This window comes from Chaetodon trifascialis, chromosome 11 (assembly GCF_039877785.1).
Source record: "Chaetodon trifascialis isolate fChaTrf1 chromosome 11, fChaTrf1.hap1, whole genome shotgun sequence".
Lineage (NCBI taxonomy): Eukaryota > Metazoa > Chordata > Actinopteri > Chaetodontiformes > Chaetodontidae > Chaetodon > Chaetodon trifascialis.
Window position 1 is genome coordinate 28,195,511 of NC_092066.1, and position 25,584 is coordinate 28,221,094.

A 25,584-nucleotide genomic window follows, 5' to 3' on the forward strand; every position below is an offset into this window, starting at 1 on the left:
GTTGAAATTGTTGAAGTGGACTTCTTCTGCTGCCCTCTGCGCTGCAACAGTGGTGGTAGAGTTCAGCAGTTGTGAGCCAAATCTGAGATATCTGAACTGTTGTTTCCATCATCATTCTGGTATGACTGATCTTTGCCATAACTCTGAAGGGTTTCGTTTTGCAGATTTCATTGTTAAAGGACATTAAGAGAGAAACTGTAATTGTATTGTACTGAATTTGTATTTGATTTAATTGTTTTTTGAAGTTGTTTGTAAGTTGATACTTCACTTCTAGTGGCATTTGATAAGCACTTTAAATGGTGTTTTGATAAATTCATTTAACTTTAAAGGGTACATTGTTCAAAACCCAAAACTCATTGTGTTGGCAATCTTAAGGTGTAGCCTAACTAAATTAAAATTAGCACAGGATAAACTTAAAGTAGGTCCTAAACACATTAAGAACTAAAAGCCACTAACAATAAGTTCTTTTGTTTTTTTGTTTTGTTTTGTTTTGTTTATTTGTTTTTGGTCACAGTGTGAATAATTTCCTTGAAGAACGGGAAAGAAATCATTGTGTATTGTGACAAAAGTTTATTTTCTAACTGGTCTATGTGATAGTGATGCAATACAGTGATACCCTTTCTGAACCACCCAGTGTCTACCACCTTGAGTTAGAGCTGAGATTGGTTACATCAGGATTTTCTATGAGTCTGTGGTGGCTAGTGCTATTCTCTATGCTGTTGTGTGTTGGGGCAGCAGGCTGATGGCAGACACCAACAGACTCAACAAACTTATCGCAAGGCCAGTGATGTTGTGGGGATGGAGTGTGACCCTCTGACGGTGGGGTCAGAGAGGAGGATGTTGACTAAACTACGGAGTACAAGAGTACTTTCAGTGAGAGACTCATCCCACCAAAATGCAAGACTGAACGCCACATTCCTGCCTGTGGCCATCAAACTGTACAACTCCTGCCTCTGAATGGCCCTTGGACTTTTTTTCCCTGTTAGATCACACATATTTATACTGCAGTTCACTGTTGAGCTAATTCAATATACAAGGACATTCTTCTGTATATACTCTTTGTAATACTTTTTTTTTATCTATTTTTGCTTTGTTTTGTTGCAGTTTCTCAGTATATATATATATATATATATATATTTTTTTTTCTAATTTTATTCTTGTAAGGAGCACGTGCAACAAAAACAATTTCCCCTCGGGGATCAATAAAGGAATTCTGATTCTGATATTTAAAATTTTGACACATCAGTCCATAGCACCTGCTGCCATTTTTCTGCACCCCAGTTGTTATGTTTTCGTGCATAGTTGAGTCGCTTGGCCTTGTTTCCATGTCGGAGATATTGCTCTCTTGGCTGCAACTCTTCCATAAAGACCACTTCTGGTGACAGTGTTGATAAATGGTCTGAATCCCATATAATCAGACTGAGAATAAGTCTGACTTATACGGACAATAGACGGGTGTACCTGGGTCCCACCAGTTTCTGAGCTGATGGTAGTGTTGTTTTAGACGGAATATTTTAATTTTAGTCTTAGTCTAGTCTTTGTGTCAAGCTGTCATTTTAGTTTTTATTAGTTTTAGTCACGTTCATACTCTTTTTAATCAAGTCAAGTTTCAGTTGACTAAGTCTGAGCATTTTAGTCTTATTTTAGTCAGAATTAACCATGACTATTTTCATCTAGTTTTAGTTGCCGAAAACCGATGACATTTTAGTCTAGTTTTAGTCAATGAAAATTGTATTTTAGTCTCTTTTTAGTAATGTAATTCTATTTAACCCAGTCAAAATAGTATAAGTACCTAGTAGTATAGACGAAACCAAAATTTTCTTTTAGCCCAAACCCATTTCACAATTCAAACAAGGTTGTCTTATTATTATATTATTGTTAACTTATAGACTCAATAATACATCCATTCCAGACACAGAAGATGCTCTGATCTGAATTCACAACATATTTATTTTACCAACCAAAGCCGGCTGGCTGGCCATCGGTCCCATTCTCTGTCAGTTTTCTGTCGTTGACACTAATCTACCACAGCTGCATCTTCTAAATAATGCCACGAGTGGGAACTAATGCCATGATGTCGCCTGCGACTGCGCAGTGCGACCTGATGCAGCCCCTGAAGTGAGACACAGCAAACAGAAAAACTACAAAATAATAATAACGCGACTAAACGAGACGAAATAACGTTATAACATTTTGTCTCATCTTGTTTTAGTCAACGAAAATGAAGAGACATTTTAGCAGAGTTTATATTTTGTAAACTAAGTTTTGTCTTGTTTTTATTCGTCGACAATACTGCATTATATATTTAATTATAGTCATCGTCACATGACCAGCATTCACGTTGCGTCTCGTCTTGTTTTCGTCACATGATAAAGGTTCATTGACAACAACATTTAGTCATAATTTTCGTTGACGAAAGCAAAACTAAGATTTATGTGTTTTTCATCTGTTGCACTAAGTTTCCTTGGCTGACCACTGCGTCTACAATCCTCAACGTTGCCTGTTTCTTTGTGCTTCTACAAAAGAGCTTGAACAGCACATCTTGAAACCTCAGTCTGCTTTGAAATCTTTGTCTGGGAGAGACCTTACTGATGCAGTATAACTACCTTCTGTCTTGTGCTCAGTCTTGCCATGATGTTGATCATACACTTGACTATAATCCTACAAAATCCATGACTTTGTGCAAGAATACCTTTAAGAATTGATGCTGGCTTGAAGGTAAAGGGTAGTACACCAAATATTGATTTGATTTATATTTTTCTTGTGTTCTCTCACAGTGTTTCCTCTACATTCATTTAGGAGTGGGGGGGCCACCATTCCTAAATCCTAGCCGCCACTCCTTCAAATTTCTTTTCTTTTTTTTTTTTTTTACTGTCCCAAATACACCACCGCCGCATGTCTCCACCTTCACAGCAGAGTCTGACATTAATTACTCGCAAGAGCATGGCCTTGAAAGTGACATCACGTCAAGCACCCAGGCACCAGGTCAGAGAGTCAGAGGAGTGTCGTCTTGGAAAGTAGGGCTGGAGAAAATGTTGACTTGTTAGCTTAAGATAACTCACAATCGATTTTACAAGTTAAACAGACATTCACAGCTAATTGATGGCCAGCTAACATCACGTAACATAACGGTATCTTAAGTTAATTGGGCCCGGTGCCAACAGCTCTTAAAGCCGGCTCTTTGAAATGAACGATCGGAGCCGGCTCCTGTCTGGGAGCCGGAGAGGGAGCCACTTTGGGGTTTTTTTTGTTTTTTTCTCGACATTTTTCCTGTTCAAGCCACACGTGATTGGTCAACTACATGATGCGTGGTGGCTTCAGTGTGTCATAATAATAAAGTTTATTTATATAGCACCTTACAACATCAGACAGATGATCGAAGTGCTTTACAGAGAAATTACAAAAGATACAAAGCAAGAAACACAACAAAAAATGCATATCAAAGGGTAAAAGTTACTCAATATTAAAAGCCAGTCTAAATAAATGAGTTTTAAGATGTGATTTAAAAAGTGCCAAGTCATTAATAAAATGTAATTCAGGGGGTAGGGAGTTCCACAATTTCGGGGCTGCTATCGAGAAGGCACGATCCCCCCACTGTTTAAAATTAGAAGAAGGAACCTCCAACAGGGGCTGTTCTGAGGACCGGAGGGCTCTACAGTGTCGTCTAAGCTTTATACAATCAGACAGATACACTGGAGCAAGACCGTGGATAGCTTTAAAAACAAACATTATCAATTTAAAAATGATCCTAAATTTAACTGGGAGCCAATGTAGTGCAAGAAGAACGGGAGTGATGTAACTGTAACGGGGGGTGTTGGTTAGAAGGCGTGCTGCAGCATTTTGTATCAGTTGAAGGCAAGAGAGAGAAGATTGCTTGATGCCGAAGTACAAGGAATTACAGTAATCTAACCTAGAACTGATAAAAGCATGGATAGTCATTTCAAGATCGTTCCTGCTGAGGAAGGGCTTAACTTTAGTTAAAAGACATAGTTGGAAGAAACTCAGCTTCACTACAGAGTCAATCTGCTGGTCAAAACATAGACCAGGGTCCAAAATAACTCCCAAATCCCTTACAGCAGGTTTAAGAAGAGAGGCAAAGGAAGAAGAATCACAGTTACTAATCACATTTTCACATACATCAGAGGTACCAAAAACAATACATTCCATTTTAGACTGGTTCAAGTGCAGAAAATTTTGTCAACCATCAGTCGATGTCTTCTAGGCACTTGAAGAGGGAATTCAGTGCAGCTGGAGCATTGGGGATAATCGGGAGGTAAACCTGAATGTCATCAGCATAACAGTGAAAGTGAAGATTATGAGTGGAGATGATCTTTCCAAGAGGCAGTAGATAAAGGGTAAAAAGAAGAGGGCCGAAAATGGAAACCCTGAGGGACGCCACAAGAGAGGGGGGCACGGGAGGATGAGAGGTCTCCAATCATAACAGAGAAAGACCTGTTTCTGAGGTATGACAAGAGCCATTCCAGTACTGGGCCCTGAATGCCCACATGGTTGGACAGACGGGAGATGAGAATGGAGTGATCAACTGTATCAAATGCTGCTGTAAGGTCTAGGAGGACTAGTATCATGGGGTTTTTATTGTCAGCTGAAAGGAGGATATCGTTATGGATTTTAAGAAGAGCTGACTCAGTACTATGGCGGGATCTAAAACCAGATTGAAATTTTTCGAAGATGGCATTGTTTTCCAGAAAAGATTGTAACTGAATAAAAACGACCTTCTCTAAGACCTTGGATAAAAAAGACAGGTGAGAAACGGGCCTAAAATTAGATAAAACTGAGGGATCCAGGTGAGGTTTCTTAAGAAGTGGTCTGACCACGGCATGTTTAAAAACATCTGGGACGGTACCTGAGCTAAGGCACATATTGATAAAAACAAGGAGGTAAGGTCCGACAGTATGAAATACCTCTTTCAGCACCTTAGTGGGGACAATGTCTGAGGGACAGTTGGTCCCCTTTAGCTTTTGCACGATCTCAGAGAGGAGGGGGAGGGAAACAGGGTCAAAATGTTTAAAAACAGCAGTCGGGTGCAGAGGCAAAATTCAGCCCATTTTCTGCAACGTTGGTGTTAGCAGTAATTTTTTCCCGAACAGAAACAATTTTGCCAACAAAGAATTTTAAAAACTCTTCACATGTTGCTGTTGAAGCATCTGTGGGGCTACTAGTGGATGGATTAATGACAGAGTTTATGGTACTGAATAATACCCTTGGACGACTGCTGCTCGTAGAGATGAGTCTGGACGGAATCTGGAGTGATTTTGCGTCTCTCATAGCTCTTTGATAAGTAGCTAACTTGTCCCTCCAGATACCCAGCAAAATGGGAGATTTTTGCTTCTTCCATTTCCGTTCTGCCAATCTGCAGTCTTGCCTAAGAGCACGGGTATAATCGTTCAGCCACGGATCAGCCCTGGACTTTGAGGATTTTATCCTTACAGGAGCTACAGAGTCGAGAATTAAAGTACAGGTAGAGTGGAAGGAGGAGATGAAACAGTCAGGTGAGGCAGGATAAAACAGGTTGTCTAGGGTAGTGGGTCACTGTTCTGAAATGCTGATGCAAAGTCACTAGCAGTGGAAGAGGTGATAATGCGGCGACGGCAAGGAGGTAAGAGGGGCTTAGTTGCCAAAGATGGCACTATTAGGTCGAAGAGTATGGGAAGATGATCGGAGAGGGGAGTGACACTGATTTCTTTGACTGTGTACGCACTGAGCAGGAGGGGGAGGAGCGGGGGTTACAGACACAGTGCACACATGCGCACACACATTCAGCCTTTAAAAAGCAATTTTTAACTGGCCATTCAATAGATAAGTTGTAAAATTAAAATCTGCAGTCAAGTGTCATTTGTTTACGCCGCAATGGCTCCCCGGATATGACTTAGATCACAAAATCAGTTTTACTCAAATTAGTTGATGCAAAAATGAATACACCCCACAACAAAAACTACTACATCTAGTATTTTGTATGACCTCCATGATTTTTAAGGACAGCACCAAGTCTTCTAGGCATGGAATGAACAAGTTGGTGACATATTGCAACATCTATCTTTTGCAAGATAGATGCAAAACGTGCTGGACGTGCTGACGTGCTGAGGTAAGCGTATCGTCTCACTTCCTGTTTCTGGTTGCTGCCTTACGAGTAGTGTGCGTTTGTCGCTCTTGTTCCTCTGAGTGTAATTTGCTCTGTGTTTTGTTACAGCGGCCTTTTATCCGCACTCTAGAGTAACATTAGTTCTGCTCAAGCACCCATAAGTCTGTTTATTTAGCGACCGTCAATTTTATTTGTCTACGCGCTTGTCTGCTCTGCTAGCTATACCAACTTAGCCTAGCAGCTAGCGATGGCTTCTCTCTGTCCCTCTCCAGCTCTCTCCTGCTTGGTGTTTCACATGTTTAGCTACTCCTCTGCCTCCTTTAGTGATACTGGTACGTGTAATAAATGTAGTTTATTTGGTGAGTTGGAGGCGAGGCTTAGTGAATTGGAAGCTCGGCTCCGCACCATGGAAACAAAACCATTAGCTATAGTTAGCCAGGCCCCCGTAGTCGGTGCGGACCGACCAAGTGCAGCTCCGGCTAGCCGTCCCTCGACAGCTCCCGAGCAGCCGGGAAACCAGGGAGGCTGGGTGACTATTCGAAGGAAGCATAGTCCCAAGCTGAAGCCCACGGGTCACTACCAACCGCTTCATGTTTCTAACAGGTTCTCCCCACTCGGCGACACACCCGCTGAGAAACCAACTCTGATTATTGGCAGCTCCATTTTGAGAAATGTGAAGTTAGCGACACCAGCGACCATAGTCAAATGCCTGCCGGGGGCCAGAGCGGGCGACGTCGAATCAAATTTGAAACTGCTGGCTAAGGATAAGCGTAAATACCGTAAGATTGTTATTCACGTCGGCGGTAATGACACCCGGTTACGCCAATCGGAGGTCACTAAAATTAATGTGGAATCGGTGTGTACATATGCTAAAACGATGTCGGACTCCGTAGTTTTCTCTGGACCCCTGCCAAATCTGACCAGTGATGATATGTTTAGCCGCATGTCATCGTTCAATCGCTGGCTGTCGAGGTGGTGTCCAGCAAACGGTGTGGGCTTCATTGATAATTGGCAGACTTTCTGGGGAAGACCTGGTCTGATTAGGAGAGACGGCATCCATCCCACTTTGGAGGGAGCAGCTCTCATCTCTAGAAATCTGACCGATTTTATTTATGAACCTAACTGACAACTCAGAGTTGAGACCAGGAGGCAGAGCTGCAGTCCTACACGCTTCTCTGCGCCTCCATTAGAGCAGTTACCCACCCAACACTCCATAGAGACTGTGTCTGCCCCCCGACCACGTAAACTAAGTAAACCAAAAGTACAGAGAAGAGGAGTTAAACATAAGAATCTAATTAAAATTAGAACAACCTCTGCAATAGTACAACAAGATAGGAGAATTAAATGTGGACTCCTTAACATCAGATCTTTGTCCTCTAAAGCTGTTCTAGTAAATGAGTTAATATCAGACCATAATGTTGATTTATTTTGTCTGACTGAAACCTGGCTGTGTCCTGAAGAGTATGTGAGCCTAAATGAAGCTACTCCTCCGAGCCATATTAATACTCACATTCCTGGAGGCAGCGGCAGAGGAGGTGGAGTTGCAGCCATTTTTGACTCAAGCCTTTTGATCAACCCTAAACCTAAACTCGACTACAACTCATTTGAAAGCCTTGTTCTCACTCTTTCTCATGAGAAATGGAAAACAGTGCAGCCACTTTTATTTGTTGTAGTATACCGCTCTCCTGGTCCTTACTCCGAATTTATAGCTGAGTTCTCGGAGTTTCTATCAAGCTTAGTTCTTGAAGCAGATAAAGTAATTATTGTAGGTGACTTTAATGTACATGTCGACGTTGATAATGACAGCCTTAGCACTGCGTTTATCTCAGTATTAGACTCAGTTGGCTTCCGCCAGAATGTACATGAACCGACTCACTGTTTTAACCACACCCTCGACCTTGTTCTGACATATGGCATTGAAATCGAAGACTTAATAGTCTCCTCACAGAATCCTCTTTTATCAGACCATCATTTAATAACTTTCGAATTCATATTACCAGACTACCAGCCAGTAGGCAAAAATTCTTATACCAGACTCCTGTCTGATAGTGCTGAAGCTAAATTTAAGGATATGATCCCATCAGTATTTAATTCAATGCCATGTCTCAATACAACAGAGGAGTCTTATGCTAACGTTAGTCCCTCCCAGATTGACTTCCTGGTTGATAGTGCTACAGGATCGTTGCGTATGACACTTGACTCTGTTGCTCCCCTAAAAAAGAAGAAAATTAAACATAGGAGGTTAGCTCCATGGTATACTCCTCAAACCCGCAAATTAAAGCAAACTTCACGGAAAATAGAAAGGAAATGGCGTTCTACCAATTTGGAAGAATTTCGGTCCGCCTGGCAAGACAGTCTTAAAATATACAGGAAAGCCCTCCGCAGTGCCAGGGCAGCCTATTACTCTGCACTAATAGAGGAAAATAAGAACAATCCCAGGTTTCTCTTCAGCACTGTAGCCAGGCTGACAGAGAGCCATAACTCTGTTGAACCATGTATTCCTTTAGCTCTGAACAGTAATGACTTCATGAGCTTCTTTAATGATAAAATTCTAACTATTAGAGACAGAATTCATCGACTCCTGCCGTTAACAGGTACTGTTTTGTCTTCAAACGCAGAAATTGTAGAAACTCAGTCTGTCGCAGTTTTAGACTGTTTTACTCCTGTTGACCTTCACCAACTAATTTCAATAATTTCATCATCAAAATCATCTACCTGTATTTTAGATCCTATCCCGACTAAGCTGTTTAAAGAAGTATTACCTCTAATTGACTCTTCAGTTTTAGACATGATCAATCTCTCTTTATCAACAGGCTACGTACCACAGTCCTTTAAAGTAGCTGTGATAAAACCGCTACTGAAAAAGCCTACTCTTGATCCAGGGGTTTTAGCCAACTATAGACCGATATCCAACCTTCCCTTTCTCTCAAAAACTCTTGAGAAAGCAGTTGCCAATCAGCTGTGCGACTTTCTAAACAATAATAGTTTATTGGAGGATTTCCAGTCAGGATTTAGAGTGCATCATAGCACAGAGACAGCACTGGTTAAAGTTACAAATGACCTTCTAATTGCATCTGATAAAGGATTTGTCTCTGTACTAGTCTTACTGGATCTTAGTGCTGCATTTGACACCATTGACCATGGCATCCTATTGCAGACACTGGAACATTTCATTGGCATTAAGGGAACTGCGCTAAGCTGGTTTAAATCCTACTTGTCAGATCGCTCTCAGTTTGTACGCGTTAATGACGACTCCTCTGTGCTCACTAAAGTCAGCTATGGAGTTCCGCAGGGTTCTGTGCTTGGACCAATTCTATTCACCTTATATATGCTTCCTTTAGGTAAGATTATCAGGAAGCACTCAATAAATTTTCATTGCTATGCAGATGATACCCAGCTATATTTATCAATGAAACCGGAAGAAACCAGTCAGTTAACTAGACTACAAGCATGTCTTCATGACATAAAGACCTGGATGACCTGCAATTTTCTGATGCTAAACTCGGACAAAACTGAAGTTATAGTAGTAGGCCCTAAACATCTTAGAAGGTCACTTTCTGATGACATAGCAGTTATGGATGGCATTGCGCTGGCCTCCAGCACCACTGTAAAGAATCTGGGAGTTATCTTTGACCAAGACATGTCCTTTCACTCCCATGTAAAACAAATTTCAAGGACTGCCTTTTTTCACCTACGTAATATCGCAAAAATCAGGCATATTTTGTCTCAAAATGATGCAGAAAAACTAGTCCATGCATTCGTAACTTCCAGGCTGGATTACTGCAATTCTTTACTATCAGGCTGCCTAAATTCGCTGCTGAATATTCTCCAGTTGCTCCAGAACGCTGCAGCACGTGTTCTGACAAAAACCAGGAAGCGAGATCATATTTCTCCAATACTCGCCACTTTGCACTGGCTCCCTGTAAAGTTTAGAATAGAGTTTAAAATTCTCCTCCTTACTTACAAAGCCATAAATGGCCAGGCACCTTCTTATCTTAAAGAGCTCATAGTACCTTATTGCCCTACTCGAACACTGCGTTCCCAGAATGCAGGTCTACTTATGGTTCCTAAAGTCTCAAAAAGCAGAACAGGAGTCAGAGCATTTAGCTATCAAGCTCCTCTCCTGTGGAACCATCTTCCAGTCTTTGTCCGGGAGGCAGACACTGTCTCTACATTTAAGAGTAGGCTTAAAACTTTCCTTTTTGATAAAGCTTATAGTTAGGGCTGGCTCAGGCTTGTCCTGGACCAGCCCCTAGTTATGCTGCTATAGGATTAGACTGTCGGGGGACATCCAAAGATACACCGAGCTCCTCCGTCCTTCTGTCCCTCTCCATCCGCACGCTCTCATGTCCTACCACGGCGTGTTACTAACTTAGCTCCTTCCCCGGAGTCTCTGTGCTTTGTCGTCTTGCAGGTTCCCATGGACAGTGGCTGAATCTGGATTGTGGATTTCAGCTGCGTCTCCTGCCTTGGCCCTGCCTGACATCCACTGAAACTGCTACTGCTGTTATTACATCCACTGTCACTGTTACTGTGACTGCATGTCTGTCTCTCTGTCTCTCTCTGTCTCTCTCTGTCTCTCTCTCTCTCTCTCTGACTTCTTTTCTGTCTGTCTGTCTGTCTGTCTGTCTGTCTGTCTGTCTGTCTCACTCTCCCTCTCTTGCTCTTCCTCTCTCACCCAACCGGTCGAGGCAGATGGCCGCCCACCCAGAGTCTGGTTCTGCTCGAGGTTTCTGCCTGTTAAAAGGAAGTTTTTCCTCGCCACTGTCGCCAAGTGCTTGCTCATGGGGGAATTGTTGGTTTCTTTGTAGATAAAAGAGCTTGGTCTGTACCAGCTCTATATGGAAAGTGTCCTGAGACAACTTCTGTTGTGATTTGGCGCTATACAAATAAATAAATTGAAATTGAAATAAATTTTCCATTCTTCAAGAATGACCTCTTTTAGAGCCTGGATGCTGGATGGAGAGTGATGCTCAACTTGTCTCTTCAGAATTCCCCATAGGTGTTCGATTGGGTTCAGATCAGGAGACATACTTGGCCACTTCAGAGATGCAACAGTGGCCTTAGATGTGTGTTTTGGAACATTGTCATGTTGGAAAAGTGCACAACGACCAAGTGCACGGAGTGATGGTAGCATCTTCTCTTTCAATATAGAGCAGTACATCTGTGAATTCATGATAATGAAGTGCAGCTCCCCGACACCAGCAGTATTCATGCAGCCCCAGATAAGGACACTGCCACCATCATGTTTCACTGTAGGCACCATGCATTTTTCTTTGTACTCCTCACCTTTGCAATGCCATACAGTTTTGAAGCCATCAGTTCCAAAAACATTTATCTTGGTCTCATCACTCCAGAGTATAGATTCCCAGTAGTCTTCATCTTTTTCAGCATGAGTCCTGGCAAATTCTAGACGGGCTGTTTTGTGCATGGGCTTTAGGAGAGGCTTCCTTCGTGGACGACACCCATGCATTCCATTCCTCTGCAGTGGTTGCCGTACTGTGTCACGGGAAACAGTCACCCCAGTTTGGCATTCTACTTCTTTAGATAACTGCAGTGAACTTGCATGTCGATTTTCTTCAACCCTTCTCATCAGAAAACGCTCCTGTCGAGGTGTTAACTTTTGTGGACGGCCTGGACGTCTCTGTCAGATGGTTGCAGTTCCATCTTTGTTAAATTTTTGTGTCACTTTTGCTACAGTATTCTGACTGATAAGCAAAGCTTTGCTGATCTTCTTGTAGCCTTCACCTTTCTTGTGTAAAGAAATTATTTTCTTTCTCAGGTCTTGTGACATTTCTCTTCCATGTGGTGTCATTGCTGACAGCATGAAGTGGGAAGGGTTTTTTTTTTTTAACGCCCTTTTTTTTTTAGTCAACTGTCTGCTAGACACCTGTTTAATGAATAATTAGACTCACTTCATTGGGGTGTACTCATTTTTCCTCTGAAAGAAAACTAAAGATTTTCTGACAAATCTGTGGGGGTGTACTCATTTTTGCTCAGTAGTGTGTATATATATATATAATGTGCTGTCAAAAATATCACGCAAATCAATTTTAACGGAGTCATTCTTTTATCGTGAGCTTAACGCTCTTTTCCACTGCTAGCAATGTAAGAAAAACTACAGGATCCAGTTGTAAACCGGAAACAAAACAATAGGCACGCCCCATGCACATGTTTGGTCTTGTCTGCTTGCTGGCTGTAAAGGAGTAGGCTAAGATTCTGAATGGAAAGTCCAGTTTCAAAAAGTCGCCAGACTGATGAGACGTTGACTGACAAGACCAAAGTTATCTGTGTGTATTGTCGGTGTGAACTGAATTATCACCGTAGCACATCCAGTCTGAAATACCACTTGATGACCAAACACACGGCGAATGCGAATTCTCCGCCGCCTCCTTGTCAAAACCAGGTGACAATGGATGGCTTTTGACAGAGGCATAGGGATGCTTAAGAAACTTAAGAAAGGTAAGTTTAAGCCATGGTTTCACTGCACTATAGCCAGAGTCCTAGTTTACAATGATGTACACTTTGTAACTTTATTTTGGATCACCCTATTTTGATCCCTTACAAAGGGTTGTTGAAGGGGCTTTTTTGTAACCAAGTATTTATTTTTTGTCATCTGTTTATTGAGAGTGTTAAATTGTGTGAGATTTGATTCATTCAAATGTGAATGACTGCTCAAAGTTTGTTGGTTGGTTTCTTTGTAGATAAAAGAGCTTGGTCTGTACCAGCTCTATATGGAAAGTGTCCTGAGACAACTTCTGTTGTGATTTGGCGCTATACAAATAAAACTGAATTGAAAGTGTGAATGTTAGTGTGATATATAACACTACATGTTGTTTTCAATTAAAAAAACATTTGCACAAAGCAAGCCTATCCACTTTTCCATGTTGATAACAGTATTAAAATGATAATTCATGGGACATTTAGAATAGATATAGAGAGGTATAGATATAGATATAGGTACAGATAGATAATACATACATTATATTGGTTAAAATATGGTTTACAGATTTTTAACCCTTAAAAAATCAGTTTGGAAGATAAATGGACTGCATTTATAGAGCACTTTTCAATTTTTAGAGCACAAGTCTGCATTCACCCTTTCACACACATTCATACAATAGCTAGGCAACCTGCTCATTACAAGCTTTTAACAATGTAGATTGCCAAGCTTCTGATAAGTGACAACCACTCTACCTCCTGAGCCACAGCCACCCCAGATTTGGCTCTAATACAGTAATTTCTGTGTGCTGATATACCTTCAAAATTTCACATACATACACATGTTTAAAATAACAATATTTATGATTTTGGAAATAAATGAAGACTTCATCGATTTAAAAAAAAAGACATAATCACAAGTAACACTCCAGTCCAGTTAAAATCATTAAGTACATTTATGAGGCTTCACAATTGTTTTTAATTAAATTTCCTGTCAAAAATTCATACTTGCTGACTTACATTTTAAGTAACACATTTTGTACACACATTATCTCCAAAAATATACAGTACATCCACTGTTGGGCTGTGGGTTGTTTTGAGTTGCAGCATACATACTCTGATAAAATGATCTTACAGTTATTGTTGAACTGAAAATAAACTCAGAGCTGCATGCTTATACAAGAGAAATGAACAATACAAATTTAGCTCTATTCACATTTACAGTGCATGTTTAAGAAGAGTGATGATGATTGATGAATATCATTTTCAGCATTTTACTGACATGTAACTAATAAAAAATGTTCTTTTTTTCTTAGTAGTAGTTCACCCTGTTCGCATTAAGACATTCATGTTATCTTAAATTAACAATAACTTATTGTGATAAATCAAATTCAACACATTTGTTACAGCAAAATACTGTAAAATAACTCTGAACCTGTGAAATGTTATTCCTTGTTTGATTTTGGCATCTATTTTGATAGAACATCCAAAAGCAGCACAAAACTCTGGCACTTTCTGCAAACTGAATGGATCAGAACCTCCCATAATATGGTGGCCGCAGAGACACATCTCACAAGCTTGATTGAGTCATTTACTATTTTTATCTATGAGGCAAGTTGAGCTAGATGACATGAGAAAATAAGGCAGTATTTTCAAATTGCCAACTAAAAGAAGAATCCCAAAAGAGCTTGCACAGAGGAGAAAAATAAAGTACTGCCAAATAAAAATAACAGGTAAAACCCCAAATGGAAAAAGGATTTCCCTTTTAACTTTTGACGAGTAAAAGCAGCCCTTGTTCTGTTGCTGTTTGGGGGAGGTTTCAGAAAAGTTTAAGTGCTGTCTGCCCACAGACCCTAGCTGTAGCCAGCAACCTTTTGGATTGTAGTTTTTAGTTTAACTGTTTTTAGTTTAGAGTCACACACTTATGTCTGCCTTAACAAACGGAAATAATTTGTAAATAAAGGTAACAAGAGACAGATCCGTTGATAAGGTTCATAAAAGGAGGGCATATTTAATATAAATCTTTTCTACTGTATATGGGGTGTGATTGGAGATCTGTATATTCTCAGTATTGGAGATACCCTTGAAACTAAATAATTTCTAAGATAACACACCCTGATCCCAATACATGCACAAAGTATTTTGACATTAAACAGCTGTTGGTCTAAAACCACCACCAGTAAGCAACATTAGGTGATAAAACAGTTTTTGGCCTGGTTGGGAGAGCTCAGGCTCTGGCTCTGATGGCTTCAGCTGGAGAATGTAAGAATGTGCTATTTTAAAAGATGGCGGTAACTTGAGACATTGGCAAGTCTGTTGGTTGGCCAAGCATAACTCCAAGCAGCTATCTTTCTCTGTGGAATAAGCCATCTTCACAGTGGCATACTGAGAACACTGGACTCACCTCTGGAAAAAAATAAAATAAAATAAAATAAAATAAAATAAATAAGAAAAAAGACTCAGTGGCCTGTATTCTAGAAGTTTCTCAAATGATTTACCAATGTCAAATTAAAAACAGAGCCCATCCAGGAAATTCACTTATGCAATGTCAAGCTAACATTGTCTTTTTTTTCTATCTCTTGCTAATAAAAAAAATAGGGAGACAGTAGTGGCTGTGATGATTATTGAGAGCTTTTCATAGCATCTTGGACATAGATTCTCATTCAGCTGACTAACTTTTTGAGCTTATAGCCCCTTTTCAAACAATTTCAATATGTGATCTCCATTGTATATGTCTACCATGTGTGAACAGCACAACCAAGTGCAGATATTTCTTTCTTTCATTTGGTTGAATATTTGTTTAAAAGGCCTGAAACTCCAAACACCATCCAATAATTCACAAGAAAATAGCAAATTTGAAAGGAACATCAGAAAAAAGGGTAATAAAAATTATAAAATTATAAAATGGAAATGTACTTTCTTGTTGTCATATATTGCTAGGAATCTTGTAACCCCTCAGACTTAACCTGTGACCCCTTGAGGGGGTCATGACGCTCAGGTTGCGAACACTAAACCTGAATGATGAGCTCAAACTATGGCTCATCTAGCAACTGATAGGCCAATTATTTTTCAGCCTCTTCTTGATCAGTAAATATAAAATATAATTAATATAAAATATCTCATCACACATGTAGTACTCATGTTATACAAGGATACAGCTGTCTTGGGAGACTACAATCTATACTCTACTATGCTCTTCAGTACATTCTTGTGCAGGATAATTCATCAGCACCAATATCAGTACATATGTATTCTCCACAAAGAAATTGATGCAGAAGTGTGCCACATATTAAGTAACAAGTAAGTTTTCTATACTATGCTGAGGACACAGTTCAGTCTGTATTACATTGTCTATAAATATACTACTAACTACAGATCGACCCTCAAGAAACTGAGTGGTTCCAAAAATTACAAGACCATGAAATGTGGAATACCACTGCTTTTACTTCAGCTGAGTGTTAAAAAGAATTACTATTACTTAACTTACTATTACTACTAAAACTATTTTTGCGTTCAATTAAAGCTTTCAGTTGAGTGCTTTATATTATCTTATGTGAATTACAATAACACATATCACTGTTACTACTATGAGGCTTTATCCCCTTCCATAAAATGGATTACCATCTGTTGGTGTCCCTCAGGTCTATATAAAACCAGCTGTTGTTGTCATTGTCATTTACAATAAATGTAATGATATAACCATTTGTAATCCATAAGTGCGGTTCATTTAATGTGTCAGTTCACTTCTGATATGTTAGTCCTGGTTAATAACAATTTCTGAACTTGACTGTGACCAGATTAAATTTCTGAACCTCTTAGGAAAATATAATTCATTGCTGCTTATTCTCAGTCTGATTATATGGGATTCAGACCATTTATAAAAAAAATTGCAATACAAGTCAACACTGTCAAATGTTTTCACATGAGGCCAACTGTGATTTAACAACTATTCACAGTTGGCTTCAAGTGGCTCACACCTGGTCATAGGTGACTCCAATGACTCTAACAGCTGCCATTACACAGCCAGGTGCACAAACAACCCAAATGGTCGAAATGACTGTGATAATAACCACAAAGGTTAAATACCTGGGACTCCTCTCCAGTCAATTAGAACTTAATAAGCCCCTTTGATGAATTTCAAGTTTCTACAACCAAGGCCAACTGCCCTTGATTCATTCCTCTTTAAATAATTATTTTTCTGGATGATTGAGAGTCTTCACACACAATTGTCACTATTCACATGCATCTGGTATTTTGAGATAATCAGCACTGGCCGATGCCTGCACTCGTGAGGACAATTCAACAAAAAATGTCTGCAGACATGTCAAAGAAGTTTTTTGTTCTTTTAAAGTTTCATTTTTGATTGGCTGTGGACATTTAATTAGATGCATTTTTTTTTTTTTTGCTAAACTAGGTGCACTGCAGAGATTGTAAATCTGCTTAAGAGAACAAAGATGACGTAGACAGTGTTAAATGTTTAAGTTCAGCAATTGTGCACCATTTCTTTTTATTATTAAATTCTTGTATTTTATCAGATGCATGAAAACACGATATCAGCATTATATACCGGTCATCAGCTGCCCCACTCACTAAATATCAGCATTGGCATTAGAAATTAAAAAACTGATTTCAGTCAACCACAAATTCACACATGCAGCTACATTCAGGAACATTTACATCTTGCGCCTTTTCACTCATGACATGGTAACATGAGAATGTCTTTATCATTTTTCCAACCCAGTTTAGATGAAACCATGCCATAATACCAATGCAACTCAAGCAGGTCACTCTTTCCTTTGGAGCCGTAATGGAAAACATGGTGCATTGAATTTGATGAATTTGGGTAGCACGGTGGACAGTGGTAACAATGTCACCTCACAGCTAGAATGTCCAGGTTCGATTCCTGCCTGGGGCGCTGTGGGCACCGGGGGCATGTCCTCCACCATGCCTTCGGTGCCTGCTGCTTGAGGAAAGGGGCCTTGCTGTGAGGAGTTTGCATGTTCTTCCCGTGTTCACCTGGGGTATCCTCCATAAAAAAAAACCCACTAAAAACATGCAAGAAGATCACCACCTGACCAATGGTGACAAAAGGAACTGGGTCCCCGGGCGCCGCTGTTGGCTGGCAGCCCACCGCTCCTGGTCTGCCACGGAGGAAGGACTTGCCAGGATGGGTTAAGAATGGGTTAAGAATTTTGCTTAAGCATGGCGTGTGCAGTTTCCCCCTGTAACTCTGCATGTTGTGTTGTGACAATTAAGGGATGTCTTCTTTAACATTACAGTTTGTCAGTGTTAGAGAGTAATGAGAAACATTAATTCTGAAGGACTATGAGTTAACAAACAGTTTGAATCAAGCATAGACTGTATTCTCTGCTTGTGTCTGTGTTTTTCTTGCGGCTGTTTTGTAAAACAAACAGCCAGCAGTGGTAATGATTCAGACCATTGTGAGGTATACTTTCCCCGGCCAACCTCCATTGCAGCTGTGCCTCTGGGCTAGGCAGAGTGGACAAACTCAGTGTCACAGGGTGGGTTGCAGCTGAGCAGCCCCTCCACACACAATGAGCTCAAAAAAACAATAGCCACAACTAAAGTCACTTGGTTTCAGTTGCGGCACACCATGGATTGATTTGAGAGCAGACTGGTAAGATGGTGAATGTGGGTCCCCAAAACGGCCTAGCAGACCAGCCAGTGCCACCGTTGACAGATGCCAGTCTAGGGTTGGAGCTGGGTCTGGGTCGCGCCTGCCAGACAACAAGGCAAAGAAGTGCTCATGGAGAGGGTGTCCTGAGGCAGCACATCCTGTGGACCCTGACCCTGTCTTCTCCACCTAGCACTGAGACAGTCTGGCAGTGACTAGCAATGCAGAAGGAGGAATGACCTGTATGAGCGTGGTTTCCATGAGAATGAGAGGCTTTCATCAGTGAGCGTGACTTCATCTAAACTGAAACAATAGGTGCTGCCACAACAGAGGGGGAAAGGAACAGTCCAGCAGATGGTGGAAATGCAACATTTATGGATGCCAACTGCCATAAAACTCAAGAGAAGGAGAGGCAAGGCTACTATCTTGGGGTATTTCAAAATAGCAACAGTGTCCATTTCATTACCGTAATGAAAAGAAATTCTGCTGTGCAACGTGCGCATATTATTTACACACACACACACACACACACACACACACACACACACACACACACACACACACACACACACGCCTTGAAAGCTGTACAGATTTCCCTGAATATTGATCCCTGCTCCCATTCACACATCACCCAATGCAGGAAATGTTTGTGAACATTTCAGGCAAACATAGGCCATATGTGTGAAAGGGGAATTGCATGTATGAGACAGTATTACACAAGTTTATGGTTCACACCACCCCTTTACTTTGAAACCAATCTGACTGACAAGTACTTGCTCTTAAGTGTAAATTGAGGTACCAAATTCCCAAAACCCCTATTAATAATACAAGCAAAACAACAAAACGAATATGATGATTGCTTCACATATTATTCAAATACTAGCTCAAAGATATATCCACAGCTTCTTAATAAAACTGCATGATAGTATTAATATAAGTACAGTAAATCACAAACCCAATGTTGCTCTTGCGTATGAATTAATGGGGTAGATATGGGCAGATCTGTGGTCACTGAGCACAGTACACAAAGTTTTTTGCTGTAGATTCGAAAAATAGATACATTAAAATATTCCAACACTGAAAAACTGTTACTTGCATCAGTATCCACGTTCCCAATGTTGTCTCCCCCTCTCACCTCCATCACCATACGTCTCCACGCCATATCCGTCTTGCAGTCCATTACTCCAGGTGCCCTCGTACCTGGCCGGTGTGTTCAGGCTCTGCCGGACTCCGTACCGGCCCTTGAAACCGTGAGTCCACTCTCCCCGGTAAATCCACCGTCCCTTAGTTTCTACGCCGAGTCCGTGGCGTTTCCCTTGTGTCCAATAACCCTGGTACACGTTCCCGCTGGGCCAGGTGTAGACGCCGACCACCTCGAAACCACTGGACCACGAGCCAGAGTATTCGCCCTGGCCCTTGGGCCCGGTGCACACACCGTGACCGTGGGCTTTACCGTCCTCCCAGCCCCCGCAGTACGTGCCACCATCATCAAAGTCGAACCGTCCGCCCGTCATTCAAAAACGGAGGGTAAAAGTACTATTCTGTGGCTTGTTAGGAAGTCCGCAGTGTGTGAGTTGTTTTCAGGTGTGAGGTAATGTTGACAGGGAAGCTCGAGTTAGAATACGAGCTCTCGGCGGAGGTGTGACGATGACGACTGAGTGCATCGGCAGTGCTGTGTCTGTTACTGGGAGCGGGACGTGGGAGGGTGAGAGGCGGTCGCCACGGTTGCTCCACCGGTGAATGCTCTTAGAAACTCTCTCACTTTACTCTTTGGAGTGGAGATTTGTAACAAATCCGTGATGAATGAATACGGTACTTCCTGTTTGACTTTTCAAAAGAAAAGATAACTATTCAATCAAATGTTTTTCAATCTTGCAGGGCTCAACTACAAGAGGGAAAACAACAACAATTCAGACATATAGGGATAACATTTTCAATCACAGTATGTCACCACAATAGTGACATTTAGATTTAGATTTTTTTAGATTTAGATTTATTTGTCCTTCTGCAAGGAAATTTTTTTCCACCTTCCATACAACCTCGGGGAACACAAATACATCAAACAGAAAACATCAAATTTGATACATATCTGAATCCCACATAACTTCAGAGCACAACGTCACAGTGCACAGGTATCCAGCCGGACAGGAAACATCGAATGTGATAAATACATACATGAATCGTCCACCATAAACCCGCTACCACCGCATTCTCAAACTTTTCATGACATGAAATACATGACAAGTAATGACATGAAATCACACAACCAGAGATACTAAAGGCATATACATACTTCAGTATAAACAGGATAGCCAATCTCTCTCAATTTTGACAAGATTTTCATGACAATTCTCATAATAATAATATTTATGATTAATGCACGCTCTTCTGTAGAACTGAATGCCCTGCAGAGACCTATACCAATAATGGCTGGGGTCCTCAGAGCATTATACCCTGTTCCTCTCAAGTATCTGCAACCAGCAGACTGTACATTACTTAAATATGTAGTATTTTGCTTAAAGTTCTGCAACCCAAATCGTAGTTGAAATTTTTGGTCCCAGGTTTGCTGTATGGCAGTTAGTTTCCAGTAATTTGATGGTTGGTAAGCCAGGCTGGTTAATTTCTCAATATGTGAGAAATATGTGCATAATGAAATGTGCCTAGTTTCTCTGGTGCAGACATTAAAAAAAAATCTATTCAAAGCTTTAAACATGCCTGAATTTGTGAATTTAACTGCCCATGCCATACAGGCACCAAAAAACTACTGTAGAAATAAAAAAATAGATTCAAGATTTTTGAGTAACTGTTTTATATGGGATTTTTGTTGATTTGTCTGAATAGTTCTATTAGCGATAGGCAACGTTGCTTTTCACAAAAGCATTAGGAAATATGCTATTATATTGAAAGCAGAAACACATCTGAGCTTGAATCCTTTATGCAGCTGTCTCTCTGTGAGTCTGCAGGCCTGAAATGTATGGAACATGAAATGGTTGGAATTGTATGGATCATAAAATGGGCAGCACAGTGGTTCTGTCCTTATTAGGGTTCCCACACATCTTGGAAAACCTGGAAAAAACAACAACTGAAAATCCAATTTTACAGTCATGGAAAACACATGGAAAATTAAATGAAAAATGAAAAAGCAGTGTCCTGGCAAATCTTGTGTTGTCCTGAATTTTTTTTTAATTCTCTCATTTTCATTTAGTTGAGAATAAATTCCTAGGCTATCTATCAGAGCTCCTTACAGCAGTTATTGTTGTCATCTGAAAGGCTAAGGTACATTCATAGTCATATTAATGTTTAAATGGTAGTTTATGGATTAATGTATTTTGAATAGGTTGCTGTTGGTTACGCTGTGGAAATGACGTGAATGCATCCCAACATCATGTCACATGGTAGCACATGCAGCTTTAGTGACATTACAATTTAAATCGCCAAAATTCAAAATAATATACGTTACATTATTGTTCAAACATTCTTTAATGCTGGCTGGTTATTTATTTATTTATTTATTTATTTATTTATTTATTTATTTATTTATTTATTTATTTATTTTTCTTCTTTAGGTCAGGCTGATTAATGTTGCTTTTTTCATAACATGTTAAACGGTTGATGTTGATGTTAAATGGGTTAGTATGTTTAGTTCAATTTTCTACCATAAAAATCAACTTTTTTTTCCAACTGACAAAGTAATAACCAAAATGTTTATGCTCTTGGTTGCCTAGTGTACTTACCTTTTTGTGAATGTCAGGTGACAAGGTAACTTTTTTCCCTTGTTTATCAGGGGACACTTTCTGTGTTTCACAACACCTTGCTGAGAACAGGAAGGGAGGGGGAAGTGTGGCCATTTGCTTTTTGTCTGAAACTGTGGTGCTAATGTGGCTTGTAGTGGCTGAAAACCTATAAGGTTTGTGATTTCACAGTGGCCAGGAGCAATGGTTTCAAATGTGTGTTGGGCATTGTTGAGAGAGTTGGATAATAATGAATGGGATCCCAACTGTATGTCAAGCACGGGCTAAATACTGGCTAAAAGCACTTTTTTACTTTCGTCACTCACAGTGGCTGTGATTAGCTTTATTAAAAACGGCTTAATATTACTAGTACAGGGGTAATGTATGGTGTGATAAACTAAGAGTCAGTGGCAACTAATAATCTTAACGAACTAACTTTGAAACATAAATTTAGGTATGTAAAGTTCAGTCTAGGGCTGCACAGTGGCGCAGCAGGTAGTGCGGGTGCCTCACAGCAAGAAGGTTGCCGGTTCGATCCCCGAGTCAGGCGGGGTCTTTCTGTGTGAAGTTTGCATGTTCTTCCCGTGCATGCGTGGGTTCTCTCCGGGTACTCCGGCTTCCTCCCACAGACCAAAAACATGCTCATTAGGTTAATTGATGACTCTAAAGTTGTCCGTAGGTGTGAGTGTGAGTGTGAATGTTTGTCTGTCTTTGCATGTGGCCCTGCAATCGGCTGGCGACCGGTTCAGGGTGTACCCCGCCTCTCACCCATTGTAGCTGGGATAGGCTCCAGCCCCCCGCAACCCCAAAAGGGATAGGCGGTATAGATAATGGATGGATGGATGGAAGTTCAGTCTAGATTTATCAGTAGGCAAAATTGTAGGCTGCTGCGTTATTGGTGTTCAGGCAGTTAAGTTATTGGTGTTCAGAGAGCAATGGTTAATATAATTCCTAAGAAAGAGGGTTTCAACATGGCACATGTCAAGGAAACAGCACAAAGGGCTTTCCAAAAGAAAAAAAACAAAAAACAATGAATAAAATACCATGAAAAATAAATACAACACTGTTAGAACAGGTTGTGTATCAGTGTTCGTTTGACTTTACTAATTAATTGTGTTGTAATGTTTTTTATTATTATTGTGAGCTTTTCGACTCCGCCGGCATGGTGCAGGCGCGGCACAAAGTCAGGTCCGCTGCGCCGATGGGGTGTGGCGGCGCAGACTTTGGTATTTTCATGCACTGCGCCACCGGCGCATCTCCACCTCCTTCTCATCTCAGTCCCACCCAGCGGCGCAACTCGGAAAGAGGGAGGGGAGAAGGCGTGGAGTGGGTTTGACACAGCCGAGTCAAATCTTCACCAATCACAGCAGCTCCTCGCCTCACCTTTAAGAACGCCGCTGGCGAGGCGCATGGCAAGTTTCCAGGAGACTGACGTCACTCATGTCTCCTGTCATTCGTTTGTATTACTTTGCACACCCGTTTGTATATACTGTTTATTTCTCTCTCTCTCTCTCTCTCTCTCTCTCTCTCTCTCTCTCTCTCTCTCTCACTATACATATATATATATATATATATATATATATATATATATATATATATATATATATATATATATATATATATATATATATATAGTTTTATATGATGTTCTATATGATGTTCTATATTTTGTTTATATATATATACTCAATATAAATATTTTGTTTTTATATTTGCTTTTTATGTATATAGTTGTTAAGAGACTTTTATTTGGTGTACTCAGTTGTGATGACAATGTGATTGTGCTGCTGTTTAATGAGGTGCAGTGTTTTGTTTTCGCCACAGTGGGTCGCAGGTCCGCAACCCAGGCTTGTTTTGTTATTGGGGTTCAGAGTTCATTAAGTAGACGGAGGGAAAAATGTAAGGTCTCACGCAGTTACAAAATAAAAATGCCAGAAGGGCTAAATAGAGTATTGCCTCCGACGAGTTATTCCCCGAATTCAACGCTGATGAAGCCGCGAAGCTCAACAATAGTTCTCTCTATTTTCTTTCTTTTATATTTTTATTCTAATTCTATTCTTGTAAGGAGCACTGCAACAAAAACAATTTCCCCTCGGGGATAAATAAAGGATTTCTGATTCTGATTCCGATGTCTAAATATGAGGTCCTTAGATGGTAAATCCTCCTCATCCTCCTCAAAGCAATGATGTACTCCATCTTTGTAGATAACGTTAAGCATTAAAATGATAACATTTGTATTTGGAATGAAATGACGTGGGTAATAGCGGACAACGATCATCACTTACGTTTTTTCCATCTGTCTGTCTCTCTCTGTCTCTCGAGTGCTCTGAGATAGATGCAGTATATATGCTCTGTAGGATGCCACGGCTGTTTCTGGTTGGCACAGCGACGTTAACCGATTAGTTCGCATCCCTGTTTCACCTGTATACATTCGGTCAGGGTGAGTGACCATTACGCGTGCCGAATGCACTTGCGATGTCGTCAGATGAGATACTGATCAAAATTTAGGTCTGACTGTATGTGCTGACTCAGACATTTGCATTGACTCGTGGCTGTTGCTAAATATCGATCGCAGTGTGTGTTGGATGATTGACCGAGCACTGCTGAAAACATCGTTAAAACCACGCTGCCGTCTTGTTGAAGGTGTGATATATGGCGTCATCAACCACGTTTTCAGTGGATAGCAGTTATTACCTAGCAGCCACCCATCCAGAGGGGTGTCCCCCTGAAAGACTGTAGGGATGCTAGAATTCGCCGGATGAACGAGTCATGTGCCGACCCGGGGAAAGTGGCATACACGTTTGTCACCAGGCAATTTGAGTCACAGATCACCAGACATCCCTGTTTCACCTGTGCACATTCAGTCAGGTTGAGGCATCTGTACAGTGCACATCATGGTTTCTATTTTTTGTGACTTACTTACAGAACATGTTAGCTCTGTCCTACCTGGATTTAAAAATAACAGCTGCCAAAAATGATTATTGTTACAGTTTACTTCAGAAGAAAAGTATGTAAACAAGTCATATTTATGACTTCTAAACTCAGACAAGAGAAATCATGAAAACAACAAACAAACAACAGCCTGCTACATTTGTGTGCAAGAGGGTCTCAAAGGACTGCAATCTCAATCCATTGTGAAACACTGCCATCTTCTGGAAAATCCAGATTTCACAGTTTAACCTGATGCAAATTTTCAAACTTCTTTTTGGCAGGGTTTTTATGCCCTCACTAGTCACAGCCATGGCCAGAGGCATTACATTTTCATAACGTAGACCTCAAAATGAAAATGTAGTTCCACAATGTCATTATAGTTTTGCATTTATATATGTGTTCTTTTAGTGAAATTTAAAATGATGCAATAATCCAATTTATGCCAGACAGGCTTTCTATGACATTAAAATGAAATGTAAAAGTAGCAGTACATTTCATTTTTAAAGACTTAACCTGCTCCAAAGTAGACAATATTCAAATGCACCAAGCAAAACAGGGCCATCCAGTCTAGTGCATTCACATTTCATGTTAACATGCAATTTTCTAACAGAAAATGGAAATGAAAACAGCAACTGATATTTCATTTTCAAAGATTTAACCCTCTCTAAAGTGGGCAATTCTCAAATGTTAATTCAAATTTGAAAATTGAAATGCGATATGAACAATGGGTCCGTATACCTTCCGTT

The 25,584-nt window shown here is 40.5% G+C and overlaps 1 protein-coding gene across 1 annotated transcript in view; it reads right to left on the reverse strand.

Moving 5' to 3' along the window:
• LOC139339311 (junctophilin-1-like) overlaps positions 1-19,953 on the reverse strand; it is a 91,307-nt gene extending 71,354 nt beyond the window's left edge. Inside the window, exon 1 of the mRNA XM_070974867.1 lies at positions 19,312-19,953. Within this exon, the coding sequence (XP_070830968.1) occupies positions 19,312-19,690 (379 nt within the window). The 5' untranslated portion in view covers positions 19,691-19,953. The remainder of the gene's footprint in view (positions 1-19,311) is intronic.
• Positions 19,954-25,584: the final 5,631 nt, after the last annotated feature.